At 43.1% G+C, this 19,240-nt stretch overlaps 1 protein-coding gene and 1 long non-coding RNA gene across 6 annotated transcripts in view; one reads left to right on the forward strand and one right to left on the reverse strand.

Moving 5' to 3' along the window:
- Window positions 1-999: 999 nt before the first annotated feature.
- LOC120881048 lies at window positions 1,000-1,691 on the reverse strand. The gene is made up of 2 exons (XR_005725195.1): window positions 1,378-1,691; window positions 1,000-1,144 (listed from the first exon to the last, which is right to left on the reverse strand). It is a non-coding gene; the product is annotated as an uncharacterized LOC120881048 (long non-coding RNA).
- The window catches only part of PTPN2 (protein tyrosine phosphatase non-receptor type 2), a 65,565-nt gene continuing 47,707 nt past the window's right edge, over window positions 1,383-19,240 (forward strand). For 4 of the 5 annotated variants that reach the window (XR_005725193.1, XR_005725194.1, XM_040264592.1 and 1 more), the window contains exon 1: window positions 1,414-1,600. Coding sequence is in view for 3 of the 5 variants with exons in the window: in XM_040264592.1 (XP_040120526.1) it covers window positions 1,532-1,600 (69 nt within the window). In the remaining 2 variants the exon portion in view is untranslated. Of the gene's footprint in view, window positions 1,601-19,240 lie in introns of all 5 variants that reach the window. The other variant, XM_040264593.1, reaches the window with a different exon arrangement.

Raw genomic sequence — 19,240 nt, forward strand, 5'->3', positions numbered from 1 at the left:
TGGTGACATGGGGCTTTCCATCGACTTCCTTTTGGGCCTGTAGTCTTGTTTTTAACAGAGGCAGCACAGGGGGTTTTGGGTGAGCTGACCTAATAGGATTCTAGGTAAAAGCAGGGCAGAGAGATAAGATGTCACGCGAGGGATGCAAAGATGAGGAACCTGACTAAATATCAAGAGTGATCAGTTACTGAGAATAGGGGCTTCTGGCTAACTGACTCAGCAGGATTGCAAAAATTTGACAATGCAGAGAGAAACAGGGCAGTCCAAAACTCAAGACCTAGCTGAAAAAGAGCTCAGAGAATCTTGAGTAGAGTTTGGTCAAGAAGAGAATCTTTGTTATTTCATTTATTTAAAGTTTAAATTTCAGTGTTGGACAGCACAGCTTAATTTTTCTAACACATCACATTTCTACTGAAGATGATAAGCTATTCTAAGAACGCAAGTTTCCCAATAATGAATTATCTTACTGTAAAGGGAGATGATTTCCATAATCAGCATGTTTGTTTGAGATGATTTGTTCTTTTTACAGGTAACAAAAATCTGTATAGTCAAAGCTACGGTTTTTCCAGTAGTCATGTATGGATGTGAGAGCTGAACAATAAAAAAGGCTGAGAGCTGAAGATCTGATACCTTCGAACTGCGGTGCTTGAGAAGACTAAGAGTCTTCTGAGACTGAGAGTCCCTGGACTGCAAGGAGATCAAACAAGTCAATCCTAAAGGAAATCAACCCTGAATATTCATTGGAAGGACTGATACTGAAGCTCCAATACTTTGGCCACCTGATGAGAAGAGCCGACTCATTGAAAAAGACCCTGACGCTCAGAGAGATTGAAGCAAGCCAGAAGAGGAGGACAGAGGATGAGATGGCATCACTGACTCGATGGACTGAGTTTTAGCAAACTCTGGGATATGGGGAAGAACAGGGAAGCCTGGTGTTCTGCAGTCCATTGGTCGCAAGGAGCCGGAGACGACTGGGCGACTGAACAACAAAGGTAATACTAACTTTTAAGCTGTATAACGTTTACTTAACAAGCTGTCGTCTCCAACCTCCAGGAGACGTTGCCTATCCTGGTGTAACAGCGGTTTATTTGGCACAAAACCCGGGGGCGGCCAGGCGCAGGCATCAGTCCCGGTTTACATTATCCTAGAGAAGAAAGTGGGGCACATGCCGCTAAACTGACCTAGATGATGTTCAAAATAAAATTCAAACCCCAGGGCGCTCAACCTGCAACTCTCCCTGAAGCCCAGCCTCCCCGGCCTGCCCGCTCCGCCCCCGGGGCTGCCTGGCCCCGCCCCCTCCACCTGGGCACCGCCTGGACCACACCTCCCGCGGCGCCCCGCCCCACGCAGCGCAGACAGCGCGCTGACGTCACGCACCAGGTACTTTCCCCGCGGCCCCGGCGGCGTGGAGGCGGGGCGGGACAGGCGTGGAGCGCGCATGCGCGGCAGCGGCTGCGCGCTGCCCGGATCGTGTGGGGCCTGAGCCTCTCCGCCGGCGCAGGCTCCCTCGCGACAGCTCGCTCCCGCCGCCATGTCGGCTGCCATCGAACGGGAGTTTGAGGAGTTAGACGCTCAGAATCGCTGGCAGCAGCTGTACCTGGTGAGTGGCTGGCTCACAGAGCCGCCGCGGAGGACCGGGCTCGCGGCCGCAGGCGCCCGCCGCCTCCCCCGCCTCCCGTTGGGGCGGAAGTGGCGGCGCGCGTGCGCGCGCCACCCAGGGCCTCTGCGCTTCGGCGCTCGGGGTTTGGGGTGGGGGGGGGGGGGGGAGGCCGAGTGCGCGCAGGCGCAGTGGGCTCCGAGGGGCGGTGCCGGTGGCGGGTGTGGGCGTGGCCGGGACACGGCAGGGGGCGGCTGAGGGTCGGGGGTCCTGGGAGGGTCGCGGGACCGTGGCTGGGCGGCCGGCTCGAGGCTGCCTGAGCGCCTTCGGCGCGCGGTCGCTCCCTCAGAGCTTTCCGGAAGGCGCTCGGTGAATCAGGGGAGGCTCCGAGGGGCTGCCGCGACCCCGGGCCGGGCCCGGCGGGGTCGGGTCTCCGCACGTCGTGAGGCGGCTATGCGGACGCGAGCGCCTGACGCGACTTTCTCGTCTCCTCGGGTAGACGTACCCTGGGACGGTCTCCCGACTCAACCACGGACCTTTTCTGTGCGAGTAGAACTTCATTTTATGTCTTAAAATGATCTAGTTGTCCGCTTCCTCCTGCTAATCATTGCATGTTTTTCCCAGGATTACAGTGAGTGGTGTGAGGTAAATGCTGTTCTGGCTCCTCAGGTCGCTCTCTGTACAGTCAGACGACAAAAAGGGCTTTCCTGTAAATCTAGTTGCTCCCGGGTTTTTTCCCCTTCCCGTTTAATTAAATGACAGTTCCTCTTGTCATTATGTTCGTAATGTAACGTTTTCTTCTTGAGCACGTTAGCAGGACGTGTAATAAATACCCTGATCCACGTGGGTCAGCGTGCGTTAGAATTGGGTACTCACTGCAGAGAAAACTGGTAAGGATTTTCCCAATAATAGGAAGTTTTAAATGCAGATTCTCGTAGGAAGCTTTATGTGAGAGGCTGCCAACTGTGTCTTCTCTAGTTACATTTGTTTTAGAAGAGACGACTGTCCCCAGGTTGCAGGCAGTTTATCAGAACCCAGGTTTGAGAAGAGGTGGTGCTTGCTACAGCTTCATTCACCTGGACGTTTTGATAAACCACTTTTGACTTTTTGTTTTCATTAGTAAATACCCTTGAATATTCCATGAGAACTATAATTCATCTCATCAGAAAAATGCATTTATATCCACTAAAAATTGTATTCAATGGCATGGAGTTCAGGAAACTTCATGGGCTTCTGCCTAGGAGTCCTTTAATAGGTTGGTCAAAGCTCTTCATTTTTATTTTTTTCCTAAGGGAAGGACAAGAGCTTTAGGTAGGTCAGTACAAATCATGCAGATGGTTTGGAAATGCTGAAGGCCAAGGACAGAATCTTGACAGACAACAGTAAAGGACACAGGTAAAAGTTTGCAAAAAGAAAGGCTAGGGAGGAATAGCCTTAGGAGTGGGGGTAAATCGTTGGTGGGTGTGGAGCGAGCTGATGGTCTGTAGGCTTGTGCTGTAGGGGGCACAACAAGGTCACAATCCAAGAGGCCCATTGAGTTAATGTCTCAAAGATCAACAGGTTCCTTAAAGAGAGCAATTTGTGTGGAAAATAGAAGTCAGATGGAGGACAGAGCTGGAATGGTGCCTTGAAACCCCTGCCACAGCTCCTGAGACCACAGGTCTTGCCTCCCCATGTGTCTTTCTTGCCACTTTTCCACTGGTTTCTTCTGCCCCTTGAAATGTGCTGTCTGACCTCTTAAGGCCTTTGTAGAGACAGTTCTCTTTGCCTGCTCACAGCTTTTCTTTCCCTGTTTCTTCCCACCTTTGCTTAACTACCTCCTCCTCATCCTTGGGTTCTTACTTCCTTGAGGAGGGGGTGGTTTCCCAGCCCTCCCTGGCAGGGTGGGATCCCCTGGATGTACCTATGGCCTCCCCTTTCAAGGCCGGGCATTGGCTGTGAGGCAGAAGCACAGGACTTCAGGACAGCGGTTTCCATTAAGCAAACCACTGTTGTTTGAGTAGGAAAAAGTGTTTCAGTGGACTTTCTGCTTTGTAGATCACAGCAGTGGGTATGTTGATGATAACGTTTGAGAAGAGTTGTGCTTTTTTTGGCAATACTAATTTGGTTAGGAAAAGAAAGGCTTTGCTCTTGAGCAAAAAAAAAAAAAAAAAAAACTGAATAAAACTAAGAGCTGGACTTGCTTTTAGTGTGTGAGGACTTTTACTTTATACCTTATCAGTCGAAGTCCTGTAAGAAAAGGGAATGTATTATTTTTAGTCTGAAACTCTGGCCCCTTACTCCTTTTTTCCCTCTCTGAACAGTTGCTTTTACAATGTAACTTATGACATGGGAGGTTTCTGGTAGTGAATGACTGGATTGGAGCTCCCTCTTAGTTGCTTGTGTTCACTGCCTCATCAGGCTTCCTGCAGGCCATGCATCTATCTAGTGGGCACTTAATACCTGTTTGCTGAACACTGACTTCCTACCATAGAAGGGTGACTTGATGGTTTACATGATCCGGATGGAGCAGGGGAGGCTAAAGAGAGGTTGGAGATTGAAGAAAGAGAAGGGATGCATATTGGAGCCAGAAACCTCAGGAAGCAGGGGCTGATCGGACCAGGAGCACAGGGTGGAAAGCCTTGCTGTGAATGGGCGCAGCTGGCAGAAGTGAGATTGCTGGAAAGGTCTAATTTGGTCTGAGCGACAAGCTAGTAGCATTAATATAGTCTGAGGTTAATTCTGGCTTTTTGAGAAATGTTCGCAATCCCTTTCTGCCTTTCCCTTGTTGCTGCTGATTGCCATGTGAATCAGCAGGGGCATTAGAAGGGCAGAGGAAAGGAATGGAAGTGTGTGAGCCTTTCGGGGAAGAGAGTAAAACTGTAGGGAAATGGCAAAAGCTAAGTTATGGAGTAATGTTTCTTGTAAGTGGTAGTTCAGGAAGAATTGGGGTAATTAATCAGAGTTTGTGGAACTGGTCATTTTTCTTCAATAGAAATTCATGGTTCAAATATTGTCAGAGTAAGAGCAGTTTTTATCATTTGTGAGTCAGCTGATTTTTAAAAGTAAAATATCAAATGAACTCTATTCTTCTAGTATTTACCTTGGCAGCCAGTGTGGAGGAAAAATCAAAGTTGTCTTGTTCTAAAACTGTTCCCTTGCAGTATCTGTTCCATGTTCTGCCAGCCTTAATGTAAGTACTCGGGGCTTTCTTCCATATTAAACTCCTTGATTTTCTTGAGAATCACTTGCGTTTTCACACCTTGGAGTCTTTGTCTGGATATACTGGACAAGTTGGACATACTCTCTGTCTACCTTACTTGTCTGGAAAATGTCTTCAAGACTAAACATCAGTCATTTTGTTGTTGTTTAGTCGCTCAGTCATGTCTAACTCTTGGTGATCCTGTGGACTGTAGCCCACCAGGCCCCTCTGTCCATGGGATTTTCTAAGCAGGAAAAGTTGGTTGCCATTTCCTTCTCCAGCGGATCTTCCATTCTAGGGATTGAACCCACATCTTGTGCATTGACAGGCAGATTTTTTACCACTTCGCCACTGTGGCAAAGCTATGTGTTCCTTCTTTGATTCTGAATGCTCTTTTATTAGCATATGAATCCCATTGTTGTACAACTGTCTGCCAGTCCATGTGGTTCCTTGGGGACTGCCTCATTTTCCTTTGTTTCCCCACCGTCTGCCTGTAGCCTAAGGTGTGCTTGATGCTCAGGTAGCATTCACTAAACAAAAGTACTGCTGTGAGATGTCAGCACCTTGGTTCTTCCAGCCCCTCACTTGCCGCTGAGGTGACCCCGTCTAGCCACAACGAGGCTGTGACTGCTGTGGGGTTACCACATCGACTGGGAACTCACAGCCTGTGCTGTTGAGTCTCACTGCACTCTGCCCTGCTCTGCCAGCATGACAGCCTCTGTTGCTTCCTTTATGATCTGCTTGAGACAGTGGCGCTGAAAGAATCATGACATTTTCAATGGCAGGAGAGAGTGGGATGTGCTATAATAGGTTGGTCCTTGTGGGACTGGAGGCCTTGAAAACCACATCTGGGACCCATGGATCAGACTGGAAAGGGATTTCCAAGTGCCCTGAAACTGCAAACTTGTTTGAATGCCCCCGGGGATGTGGTTTCTAGGGGATTCCAGGGCTTCGGTCAGATTCTTAAATGGAACTCTGTGATTCCTCAGAAAGTCAGAACCACCATTTTAAGGAAAAGCAATCTGGAGAATGATACCCTGGTGAAGGATATAGAACTGGAAACAGTACTGTTTCGCCTTTGACAGGATCTGTAGGTTGTGTTCATGGTGCTGAGTTGTGTCTGACTTTTTGACCCCATGGACTGTAGCGCGCCAGGCTCCTCTGTCCATGGTATTTCCCAGGCAAAAATACTTGAAGTGGGTTGCCATTTCTTCCTCCAGGGATCTTCCCAGCCCCAGGATCTAACCCACATCTTCTGGGTCTCCTCCATTGGCAGGTGGATTCTTTACACTGAGCCACCTGGGAAGAAGCCCAGTTCTCTAGGTTATGGATACCTAGAATCATGGAATTCCAGATGGCTGCATTGGCCCTGCCCTTTCTAGGTTGCTCTCGTTCAGGGTATTGACTTTAAAACAGAATCTCCAGTAGCCCTTTTTGGTTTCTCCTAGATCATTAGTATCCACAAGAATTTGCTATTCCCTGCTGGAAAACTGTCACAGTTCTTTTTTTTTTTTTTTTAATGTATCTATTGATTTATTTGGCTGCACCAAGTTTTAGTTGTGGCTTACGAACAGTTAGTTGCTGCCTGTGGGATCTAGTTCCCTGACCAGGGATCGAACCCAGGCCCCCTGCATTGAGAGCACAGAGCCTTAGCCACTAACGCTAGGAAGTGGCTAGCCACTAAGGAGCACAGAGCCTTAGCCACCAAGGCTGAGGAAGTCCGTAGCTCAGCTCTTGGTGTCTCTTCCTGCAGTTCTGATCCCCTGCTTGATTGCTTTGTTTTCTTATTCTGTTCTCTCTCCAGAGAGTAAACCAGAGATAAAATCTAGGAAAGCAGAATTAAAATTTACATAAGTGCTAAATTAAGTTAAATGTGCTTTACTTTCTCAGCATTCCTATGATTTGTTTCCCCTGGAAATTCTTACCTAGATTCTCCACACTCTGTTCCCTGTTGGTCGCGCCATTAAAACTTTTATTTCTTACCCGTAAACTGTTAGGGGTAGAGAATATTTAAACCTACTAGTTTATTAGAACCTTTGATAATACCATTCAGTTCAGTTCAGTTGCTCAGTTGTGTGCAACTCTGCTACCCCATGAATCGCAGCACTCCAGGCCTCCCTGTCCATCACCAACTCCCGGAGTTCACTCAAACTCACGTCCATCGAGTCAGTGATGCCATCCAGCCATCTCATCCTCGGTCGTCCCCTTCTCCTCCTGCCCCCAATCCCTCCCAGCATCAGAGTCTTTTCCAATGAGTCAACTCTTCGCATGAGGTGGCCAAAGTACTGGAGTTTCAGCTTTAGTATCATTCCTTCCAAAGAACACCCAGTTCAGTTCAGTTCAGTTTGGTCGCTCAGTCGTGTCCGACTCTTTGTGACCCCATGTATCGCAGCACGCCAGGCCTCCCTGTCCATCACCAACTGCCGGAGTTCACTCAAACTCACGTCCATCGAGTCGGTGATGCCATCCAGCCATCTCATCCTCTGTCATCCCTTTCTCCTTCTGCCCCCAATCCCTTCCAGCATCAGAGTCTTTTCCAGTGAGTCAACTCTTCGCATGAGGTGGCCAAAGTACTGAAGTTTCAGCTTCAGCATCATTCCCTCCAAAGAAATCCCAGGGCTGATCTCCTTTAGGATGGACTGGTTGGATCTCCTTGCAGTCCAAGGGACTCTCAAGAGTCTTCTCCAACACCACAGTTCAAAAGCATCAATTCTTTGGCACTGAGCTTTCTTCACAGTCCAACTCTCACATCCATACATGACCACTGGAAAAACCATAGCCTTGACTAGACGGACCTTTGTTGGCAAAGTAATGTCTCTGCTTTTCAATATGCTATCTAGGTTGGTCAGAACTTTGGATAATAGTGACTAACCATATACTAACTCAGTTTAGCATATACATTTACAACATAGCAGCTGATAGCCAAGGAGCAGATATGGTTCAGCCAGTTAGTGTTACAGCATGTGAGTTCTGACTCTGCTGTTCTGAGTGGAATAGTAAGCTTTTCTTTTACGTTCTTAGTTGGGATGATGTTCTGCCTTGCTGGGCTGTTGTCTGAAATGAGTACAGTGCTAATTTAATGTTCTATTTATGGTTTAGTAAACAGTGAAATCCTTGCTTTTAATGATCATGGACACATTTAGACACCTTTAAGATAAAACCTATGAACAAGAGACATGACCACATACGTTCAGTTCCCCCAGATTTGGTGTATGATTTCAAGGGTACCATAGGCCCTGAGGACCATTGGGATTCCTGACTTCCAGGAAACTTGTGTCTGTGGATTTCTGGCATCTTTTCTGTTTGTTTGTTTTAATACGCTCCTACTCTTTCACACCCAGTACTCGAACTTAATAAGCTCATTGTTCTGTCACTTTGTTTGGCTCATGTCTCATCATTGATAACTTTGTGTCATACTGCCTGCATTCCTCTAAAGAAATTCTCATGCTGAATTACTTTGTTTCTTCTTTCACTGTATTCAAACAGTTCAGTATTTTGAAAGCTATCATTTCCTCTTGACAGTTTGCTTAGTTGTGCTTCCAGGAGTTCTTGAAGTGGGCTGGAGTAAGGTTCCTGGACGGTGGTCCGCTCCTCCTAGTTAAGTTTGGGACCTCAGACAGTCCAGGTTCTCCATGACAGTGGCAACTGTCTCTACCAATGAAATTACAAAACTCAGGTGATGTGATGTGAGGTTAGTTGCTCAGTTGTGTCCGACTCTTTGTGACCCCATGGACTATAGCCTGCCAGGCTCGGCGTTGCCATTTCCTTCTTCAGGGAATCTTCCTCACCCAGGGATTGAAACAGGATCTCCTGCATTGCATTCAAATCATAAGTTTTTATTTTTTGAAATCCCTATTACTGTAATATCAGGGTAAGAAAATTACACAATATTAAAAAATATGGCACTCCACTCCAGTATTCTTGCCTGGAAAATCCCATGGACAGAGGAGCCTGGTAGGCTGCAATCCATGGGGTCAGTAACAGTTGGGCACAACTGAGTGACTTCACTTTCACTTTTCATTTTCATGCCTTGGAGAAGGAAATGGCTACCCACTCCATTATTCTTGGCCAGGAGAATCCCAGGGACAGGGAGCCTGATGGGCTGCCGTCTATGGGGTCGGACAGAGTCGGACACAACTGAAGCGACTTAGCAGCAGCAGCAGCAAGCAGTATTTTAGTACTTGCTATATAGCTTTTTTTACATAGTATATGGAAAATGTATCCTTGTACTGTAGAATGTTCTATGTTGAGCTCTTGTGATAGAACAGCAAGTAAGAATTTAGGAAATGGGAAAAGAGCTGTTAATTTTATAAGAAAAAAAAACAGCCTTTAAGATAATCCCAGATTGGTTGTTTGTAATTATGGGAGAAATACCAAAATTTCTTCTTTATACTTAAGATCCCTAAGGGAATCCTGAATTATATGATGGCTCATTGTTCTCTTTATTAGTCAGATGTTTTTGCCTGTACTCTGTATGAAGGTCCTGTGGATGGACACAGTGAAGTGTGAAGCTAAGTATCTCACATCCTTCAAACCCCATTACTTAAGAGTGTTCAGGCTTGGTTATGGCTCTGAGAGTGCCCTTCACTGTCTGGGGAGATCAGATTCCTCATGGTGTATGTCCTGCTGTATATCATGCTTTCTGAGAGGCCTTCTTTGAGTAAAAGAGTTTAATAAGAATAAAATAGCTTATCTTGCCTGAACCTCCTCCTTTGTAGGAGACATACTATGTAACTTCATGTGGATTATCTCATAGGTGGTTGCACTTGAGAAAACCTGAGATTCAGCTTCTCCAGATGTATGCTGCAGTTAACCAGCAGGTCCAGACAGGAATCCAGTACTGAATTCTGGAGCTTGTGTTTTAATACCTGAATAAGTAAATGGTTGGGGTTTCAGGAATATGACAAGAATGAGAAAAGTACAGAAGGGCATGCAATGCAAGAGCAAGTCACTGCTCCTACCATTCCTGGTTCCTTCCTGTGGGCGATCACTGTGCTTCTCCATTCATACCCATCTTTACCTGCCTGCCTGCCTGCCTGCCTCCCCTCTCCCTCCCTCTCTCTGTCCAGCCCCGTTAAAACAAATGTTAGCATACTGTTTTACACCTTGCTTTTTCTCTTACATATAGAAAATCCTTCCATAGAGATCTCATGTGTTCATTTTAACGGTTGAACGGTGTTCATTATTTAAGCACTCATCTGTGCACATGTAGGTTATTTCCAGCCGTTAGCTGTTGGGAGCAGTGCTGCGAAGAGCGTGTATACACACGCTCATCAGTAGTGTAGGAAAGTGCCTGGTTTCCTACAGCTTTATATGCCTCGTGTTTAATCTTGTTCATGAGGTGGAAAATGGTCTTACTGTTGTTGTATTTTGCAGTTCTTTTTTTATGAATGAAGTTTAACAGTGCTTACTTTTAAAAGTCACTTGTATTTCCTTTCCCTTTCTGGTATGTTAGAGCTCTTAACATATTAAGGAAGTTAAACCTTTGTCATATATTACAAATATTTTTTTCAAATTTTATTCATAATTGTAATATTTTTCAAAATATCTTTGCCCTCATTTATGATAGTTTTTCATGTAGAAAATTTAAATATTAATGAAATGAGATTTATCAGCCTTTTCTAAGTTATTGTGCCATAGCTCAGAGAGGCTTTCTCTGTTCTCTGATTACAAAAAAACTTTCTCCAATGTTTTTCAACAATTTTATGATTTTATTTCTTTTACATTTGAATCACTGCTCAACCAGGGCTTGATTTTGGTATGAGGAATGAGGTAGACACCCTATCAAATTATTTCTGTGGTTAAATGTAAGTAACAATTTGCCATTTTCACCATTTTAATGTATACAATTCAGTGTGATCTATGCCATTTATAGTGCTGTGTAGCCATCACCCCCCCATTTACCAAACCCTTTCAGCACCCTGAATAGAAACCTGGTTCCCAGTAAGCAGTAACTCCCTATTTCCTCCTCCCCCAGTCCCTGGTGACCTCTGCTTTACTTGAGCTCTATGAATCTGCCTCTCTACATCCCTCATACACATGGGCCCATGTAGTACTTTTCTCTTTGTATCTGAATTATTTCACTGAACATGATGTTGTTAAGGTTGAACAATGTCATCTGTAGCAGCCTCATTCCTTTTTATGGCTGAATAATTTTTTTTGTATGGATATACCACATTTTGTTTCTCTGCTAATGGACGTTTGGATTGTTTCCACCTTTTGGCTCTTGTGAATAATGCTGCTGTGAACGTTGGTGTGCAAATATTCATTGGCATCCCTGTTTTGTTTTTTTATTTTTCACTGTTCTGGGTCTTTGTTGTGTGCACAGGCTTTCTCTAGTTGCGTTAAGCAGGGACTACTCGTTCATTGCAGTGGCCTCTCTCGTTGCGGCTCCTGAGCTCCAGAGCACAGGCTCAGTAGTATGGTGTACTTGGTGTGTGGGATCTTCCCAGATCAGCGATCAAACCTGAGTTGCTTGCATTGGCAGGCTGATTCTTATGCACTGAGCCACCAGAGAAGTCCTGGGGTTTGTTTTTAATTCTTTTGGTTTGGACCTAGAGGTAGAATTGCTGGATAATACGGTAGTTCTGTGTTTAACATGGAAGAGCTGCTAAACTGTTTTCCACAGTGGCAGCAACATTTTACATTCTCACCAGCAATGTTTGAGGATTCTGCTTTCTTCACATCCTCACTAACACTTGTTATTTTCCATTTTAAAAATTATGGTCCTGCCTAGTAGGTATGTTTAGATTTGCATTTCCCTCATGTCTAAGGATGTTGAACATCTTTTTCATGTGCTTATTGATTGTTTCTGTATCTTTGGAGAAATGACTGTTCAAGTCCTTTGCCCTTTTCTGGTTTGTTTTTAATTAAGACTTTACTGGAGTCGTTTCAGGTTCACAGCAGAATTGAGAGGAAGACAGAGATTTCTTATATACCCCCTGGCCCCACACCATTATCAGCGTTCCCCACCAGATTAGTACATTTGTTACAATCCATGAACCTACACTGACAATAATCATCCAGATCCATAGTTTAACATTTAGATTCACTCTTGGTGTTGTATATTTGGTGTGTTTGGACTAATGTATTATATGACCTCTGTCCATCACTGTGCCATCATGCAGGGTATTTTGAGAAATCCTCTGTGCCCCACCTTGTCATCCCTCCAACCCATGACAACCACTAATCTTTTACTGTCTCCATAGTTTTGCCTTTTCCAGAATGTTATACAGTTGGAATCATACAGTATGTAGCCTTTTCAGGTTGGCTTCTTTCAATTAGAAATATGCATTTAAAGTTCATCCATGTCTTTCATGGTTTGATAGCTCATTTCTTTTTCACACTGATTAATATTTTATCATCTGGGTATGTCACAGTTTATTTATCCATTCAACCTTTGAAGGACATACTGGTTGCTTCCAAGTTTTGGCAATTATGAATAAAACATATAAACATCCATGTGCAGGTTTTTATGTGGACATAAGTATTCAGCTCCTTTGGGTAAATACCGAGGAGCCTGATTGCTAGATCATATGTTAAGAGTTTGTGTTTGTGTGGTTTTGTAAGAAAGCACCACACTGTCTTTCAGAATGGCTGAACCATTTTGTATTCCCACCAGCAGTGAATGAGAGTTCCTGTTGCTCCACACTCTTGTTATCATTTGGTGATGCTGGTATTTCAGATTTTGTCCATGTTAGTATTTGTCTTTGCCTATTTTTTAATTGTCGTTTTGTTGAATTGTAGGAGTTCTTTACATATTCTGGTTATTAATATCTCATCAGATATATTATATATAAATATTTTTCCCAATCTGTGGGTTTTTACTCTTTAAATAGTGTCAAGTAAGTCTTCAGTTTTGATGACATCCAGTTCATCTATTTTTGCTTTGTTGCCTGTACTTTTGGTGTCATAATTTAGGATATCATTGCCAAATTCGAGATCATGAAGATTTTCAAACCTTATGTTTTCTCCTAAGATTTTCTTATGTTTGGCTCTTACAAATAGGTCTTTGATCCATTTTTAGTTAATTTTTCTGTGAGGTGTATTGTAAAAGTCCAACTTCATTCTTTTGCATGTGGTTGTCCAGTTTTCCCAACACTGTTTTTTGAAAAGACTGTCCCTTCTGTGTTGGATGATCATAGCCCATTTGTTGAAAATCAGTTGACCACAGATCTGAGGGTTATTTCTGAACTCTCTTCTGTTCCACTCATCTGTGTCTGTCTTTTTGGCATACCACATGGGGTTGATGACTGTAGCTCTATAAATATTGTAATCAGGCAAGTGTGATTGCTTCAGCTTTATTGTGCTTTTTCAGTATTGTATGGCTTTTCTGTGTCCCTTGACTTTTCATATAAATTTTAGGATGAGTTTTTCTATTTCTATAAAATTGTCATTGGAATTTTGATCAGGATTACATTGAACAAATAGGGATCTTGATAGGGATTACATTTAAAAATGACTTCTTATAGTTTTGTCATCTTAATATTGTTTTCCAGTTGATGAGCATGAGGTAGCTTTCCATTTTGTTTAGGTTGTATTTATTTCAGCCATCTTTTATAGTTTTTAGAGTACAGATCTTTCGCCATTTTGGTTAAGTTTATTCTAAAGTGTTTTATTCCTTTTGATTCTATTATAAACGGGCATGTTTTCTTAATTTCATTTTTTTTGGATTGTTCATTGCTAGTGTGTAGAAACAGCTGATTTTTGTATGTTGATTTTGTGTTTTGCAATTTTTCTAAATGTGTATTAGCTCTAACAGTTGTTTTGTGGATTCTTTAGGTTTTTCTACACACAAGATCACATCTTTTGTGAGTAGAGATAATTCAACAACTTTCCTTCCAACTTGGATTGCATAATATTTTTTTGCCTAGTTCTCAGGTTGAACATGCAGTGCTGTGTTAAATAGAAGTGATGAAGGTGGAAATCTTTGTCTTGTTCCTGATCAATTAATTTTTTTCTGAATAACTGCTTTTATTATACTATGTGTAGAGTAATCCATCTTTCCTTGTCCCCGCCCCTCCACTTGCAACACCATTTGCATAATTTGTAGGGTCCCTGTGTGTGTGTTGGGTGAGTGAAGCATGAACAAAGGCCTGCATGATCTGATCTCTTGCCACTTGCTCATCCTTAGGTCTTGCATTTCCCTCTCTCGTGCACCACAAGTGTTGTGTTGCTTATGCTTTTTTCAGGACACCAATCAGTCATTCTTCATTCATTTCTTATGTATATTCACATGTCTGTGACTTTGCACAGCTGTTTTGTCTACTTGGACCCATCTTCCCCTGCTTGTTGACTTGGCTTCAGCCTGCTCATCTTCAGGCCCGTATATGCACTGTTTTGCCTTCAGGCAAATGTAAATCCTCTTTCTGTGTTTACTTTAAATGTGAACGTGCTTTTCTTATGCTTAATAGACTTGCTCTTTGGTAATTTCAAGTCTGAGATCTGATTTTAAAGAGAAAGTTGTCAGATGCAGTTGTGCAAATAGCAGTAAAAATTGACAGCAAGAAAAAAAATTTACAGCAAGAAAGTCAGAAAATGAGAAACAAATATAATTTTCTAGGTCTTTAATCCCATGCAGTAGAAGCTTTTTTTGTTGTTCTTTCTTATTGAAATGACCAAAACACACTGATAAGGGAAAAAAAAGATTATTATTTGACACTAGAGAAGGGTCCCACCCACATATTTGAGACTTAGGGGATTTTGATAGTAAAGTGTGAGCATCCACAAAAGTTTGGGTAAGGGCACCTTCCTGTAGAGATGAAAAAACACAATGCTAGAGATACGAAAAACTCAGCACTTGAAGAAAATGAAACTGTGTCCTTTAGGGCACGTGAAATAGTATAAAAAAGAGAGAAAAGTGGAATTCAGATCCCCAGTATGACAAGAGAAGATTGCAAAAATAAAATACTCTGAGAACAGGAACAAGTTCTTGAAGTTATAAAATGTGACTATAAAAAAAATTTAGGACTCCCTAGCAGAATAGATTGCGTAGAATGCCAAGTTAACTTGAAAAACAAAAACCTCACATTTAGGAATTTAGGAAAAAGATTAATAGTAAGAGAGCATTTAAAGCACAGGAATTTCTCAAATGTCTGGTTAAAGTTCTGAAAGAGAGAACAGAGGAGACAGATGAAGCAGGAACTGAGGAGATAGTGAAGAACATCTCTGAGCCAAAGAAAGCCTTGAAACTCAAGGTCAAAGTTTTTACCAGGAATACATTTAAAAAGCATAAAAACTTCACTCCATCCTGCTGACTTTTTTAAGTATTCAGGGTAAAGAAAAAGCAGGACAAGTTATCTTTAGGGAAGAACAGGTCAGATTTGCATCAGATCCCTGGGAAAAGGAGATGTTGGTCAATCTTAACATAGTCAACTCACACGTGCAAGTAACTTTGAAATACAGCTGAGGAGCTAAATGAAAGGTTCTCCCAAATAGCGCAGTTCCATTTATTGATTTGTTAATGTCTTTGTTTATATTGTGTATTACCATTCCAAGAGAGTATGAGTTTATGCGACTGCTGGCAGGAATGCCTGCATGGGATGTGCCACGATTTGTTCATGGTTCATATTGTTTCCCTGAAGTGGACATTCAGGTTATCTTTAGCCTTTCAACATCATAAATAACTCCGTGAAAGACATTTTGTGCATGAATTAGATATGTTTTGGATCATTGCCACTGAGAAATAATGAGTGAGTCAATTATTCCTATCTTTTCTGAGCAAAAATCATACAGAAATCAATAGAATATAAATTTGGGGGGGTTAAATTCTTTAAAACAAAGATCTTCCCCACTTAAATTTACCTCTGATTAAAGGTGGCCTTGGGTGTTAGATGAGCTCAGTGGTTCTCAGCTGGGTATTTTGGTGGGTGTGTTGGTGGTCATAGATGGGGGAGGGTCTGCTGCTGCTAGATGGCCTGCTAGGCACAGGGGACCCTGCAGCAGAGCCAGCCAGCCCGCTGTCAGCACTCTGAGGTCGGGAGACCTCAGGTTAACAGGTTTACCACTGACAGAAGTATCCTTGGTTGGTACTTAGGGCCACAGTTCATGGTTCTCTCTGTGGTGGGAGGAGGATGTTTCAGCAGAAGGACATCAGTGGATACTGTGCTGAGTATAGCAGACCTGGGGGGTGGTTTAGCGCTTCCCCTCCCCTCTCCATTTTGAGAAACACCAAGTATTTTATTGTGTACACAAAGTACTTAAAAATTATTTTTATGTCTTAAGTCATTCAGTCAGTTCAGTCGCTCAGCCATGTCCAACTCTATGACCCCATGAACCATAGCACGCCAGGCCTCCCTGTCCATCACCAACTCCCGGAGTCTACCCAAAGAAGGGGATCCTCTGTGATCCCCTTCTCCTCCTGCCTTCAATCTTTCCCAACATCAGAGTCTTTTCAAATGAGTCAGGTGGCCAAAATATTGGAGTTTCAGCTTCAACATCAGTCCTTCCAATGAACACCCAGGACTGATTTCCTTTAGGATGGACTGGTTGGATCTCCTTACAGTCCAAAGGGCTCTCAAGAGTCTTCTCCAACACCACAGTTCAAAAGCATCAATTCTTCGGTGCTCAGCTTTCTTTATAGTCCAACTCTCACATCCATACATGACCACCGGGAAAAACCATAGCCTTGACTAGACGGACCTTTGTTGGCAAAGTAATGTCTCTGCTTTTGAATATGCTATCTAGGTTGGTCATAACTTTCCTTCCAATTAAGGAAGGAAACTTAAGTTCCTTTTCCAACTTTCCTTCCTTTTAATTTCATAGCTGCAATCACCATCTGCAGTGATTTTGGAGCCCAAAAAAATAAAGTCAGCCACTGTTTCCACTGTTTTCCCATTTATTTGCCATGAAGTGATGGGACTGGATGCCATGGTCTTAGTTTTCTGAATGTTGACCTTTAAGCCAACTTTTTCACTGTCACTTTCATCAAGAGGCTCTTTAGTTCTTCACTTTCTCCCATAAGGGTGGTGTCATCTGCATATCTGAGGTTATTGATGTTCCTCCCTGATATCTGAGGATATTGATGTTTATGTCTTAGGTGGTCCTCAAAATCTCTTCTTAGCGTCAGATCTGATTACTGTTGAGATTTGGCACTGTTGTCTGTATTAGTTACGAGACCTGTTCTTTAGCTGCTGGGAAAGAAAAGAAAATCAGGCCACAGTTGACTTAACAAATAAGGACTTCCTTTTGGGATAGGAGTCCAGGCCTGTTCCTGTGGCTCCGTCGTGCTATCCATGACCCTCTCCTTGTTCTGCCTAGCCTTCCTCAGAATGTGCTCTCACCCTTTGCCACCCCCACGTCAGAGCCTGTGCTCAAATGAGCCAGCCCTCTTGTTCACAACTCTCCTGCAAGCCTACCAAAGTGATTTCTGCTTATTCCCACTGATTGGCCAGAGCACTGCCCCATGACTGTTCTTAGCTGTACTGGAGTTCGGGAAATACAAGCTTTTAATTGGGCTTGTTGTAAGTCAAAAAACTACATTCAGAAACATTTAGTAAGAAACAGTCTATTGGAGCAAGCAGCTAGTATATACCTCTACAGCTGTTTTCTAAAGTGCTGGAAACTGAAAGTGAAAGTTGCTCAGTCATGTCCAACTCTTTGCGACTCCTTAGACTGTATAGTCCATGGAATTCTCCAGACCAGAATACTGGAGTGGGTAGCCTTTCCCTTCTCCAGGGGATCTTCCCAACCCAGGGATCGAACCCAGGTCTCCTGCATTCCAGGCGGGTTTTTTACCAGCTGAGCCACAAGGGGGAAGGGGTTCTTCCTAAATGCACTGAAATTAAAGGTAAAGGAGAACAAATAATAATGATAGCTTTGGAAGTTTGAGAGATTGGACTCTGTAGAATTCTTTTTTAAAAAATTAATTGAGAAAATAAAATGTGTTTGTTACGAATGTATTTCTTAACCCCAAGCATTTGACTGTTCTATGGTGTTTTGTACATTATGGTGATCTGTACATGTACATTTGCAGTCCATGGGGTTGCAAAGAGTCGGACATGACTGAGTGACTGAATTGGTGTTTTGTACATTAAGATCACTTCCGTACCCCAATACTTGGGACCTCACCTTTTTCTTCTTTTGTCATATCAGTAGTTTCATTAGAGTATACACAAAAAAAGTTTTTGCAAGAAAAAAGCTGGAAACAGCAACGAACAGATGGATTTAACTATGAAAAATAGTTGTATAAGCATAACAAAAGTATTGAAGAAGGGCTTGTAGAATGCCCTTTTTAAAATTTGTTGTAGTTTTTAGTTTTATGAGGTGTTTTTTTTAAACATACGCTGAATTTTAATTCCATATCAGATGTGTGATTTGCAGCTATTTTCTCTCAGTCTGTTGGTTGCAACAACTTTTTGATGTGATTTTAAAACTATACATTAGCATTAAGACTGATATTATACTAGTATTTATTAGTATTTTAGCTAGTTTATTTTAAAGTATCAGTAATATATAAACTGAAGAATATGTGAACATATGGTTAAAAATTTAAATGGCTCAAAAGGTCTCCAGTAAAAAAACAGTTGAAAGGGTGGAGGGTTACCATAGAAGAGAGAGAAGCAGGATAGAGAAAAGCTGTATATGATGAGCTTTATTCCTTTCCTAAAAAAGACTAGAAACAAATATGGCAAAAAGTGGTAACAAATGTTTAATCTCACTGGTGGGAACATGGAGTGTCCTGTTACCTATATTTTTCTGAAGGTGACTTAGACGATAAAGAATTTGCCTGCAATGCAGGAGATCTGGGTTTGATCCCTGGGCTGGGAAGATCCCCTGGAGAAGGGAACGGCTACCCACGCCAGTATTCTTGCCTGGAGAATCCCACGGACAGAGGCGCCTGGAGGGCTACAGTCCATGGGGTTGCGAAGAGTCAGACACGACTGAGCGACTAAGCACAGCACAACACAGCAATATAAATCTTCACCCTCCTCTTCCTCCCCACAAGCTACTCATGCTTTTACTCCTTCCAGAAGTGTGCCTTGTGTTCTCAGGCAAGTTGTGTCTGCGTGGATGGAGGTGGGAGCTACTGGACATTTGTGTCCCTGAGACCATCCCACGCACATGTTTGTAGTGCTTGTGTCCCTTGCCTGGTTCCCACCTGTCCCCCTTCCTCCCCTCACCTCCATGTCACTCCTCATGGGCCCTGAGGCTGCTGCCGATGTTCCACTGTTAATAACAGTGAACATCCTGTTACCCTGGTGTGTGACTGTGATATAAATTCCTGGAGGTAAAGGTGGTGGGTCAAGTTTATAACCATATCAGATTGTTCTCACAGAAACATTACAACAGTTTACACCCCTGCAGCAGCATGTCTGAGCACCTCTTCACTCTCCTTACCTGCCTGTTGTTGTTAGAATTTCATGTATTTGTCAACTGTTTCTCTGCATTTGATGCAGAAGAGCTCAACAGAAACACGTGTGTTTTGGTATTGTTTTAATGTTTTTCTTTTTATATCAGTTACT

The sequence above is a fragment of the Oryx dammah genome, unplaced genomic scaffold (genome assembly GCF_014754425.2).
Source record: "Oryx dammah isolate SB20612 unplaced genomic scaffold, SCBI_Odam_1.1 HiC_scaffold_22, whole genome shotgun sequence".
In the NCBI taxonomy this organism is placed as follows: Eukaryota; Metazoa; Chordata; class Mammalia; order Artiodactyla; family Bovidae; genus Oryx; species Oryx dammah.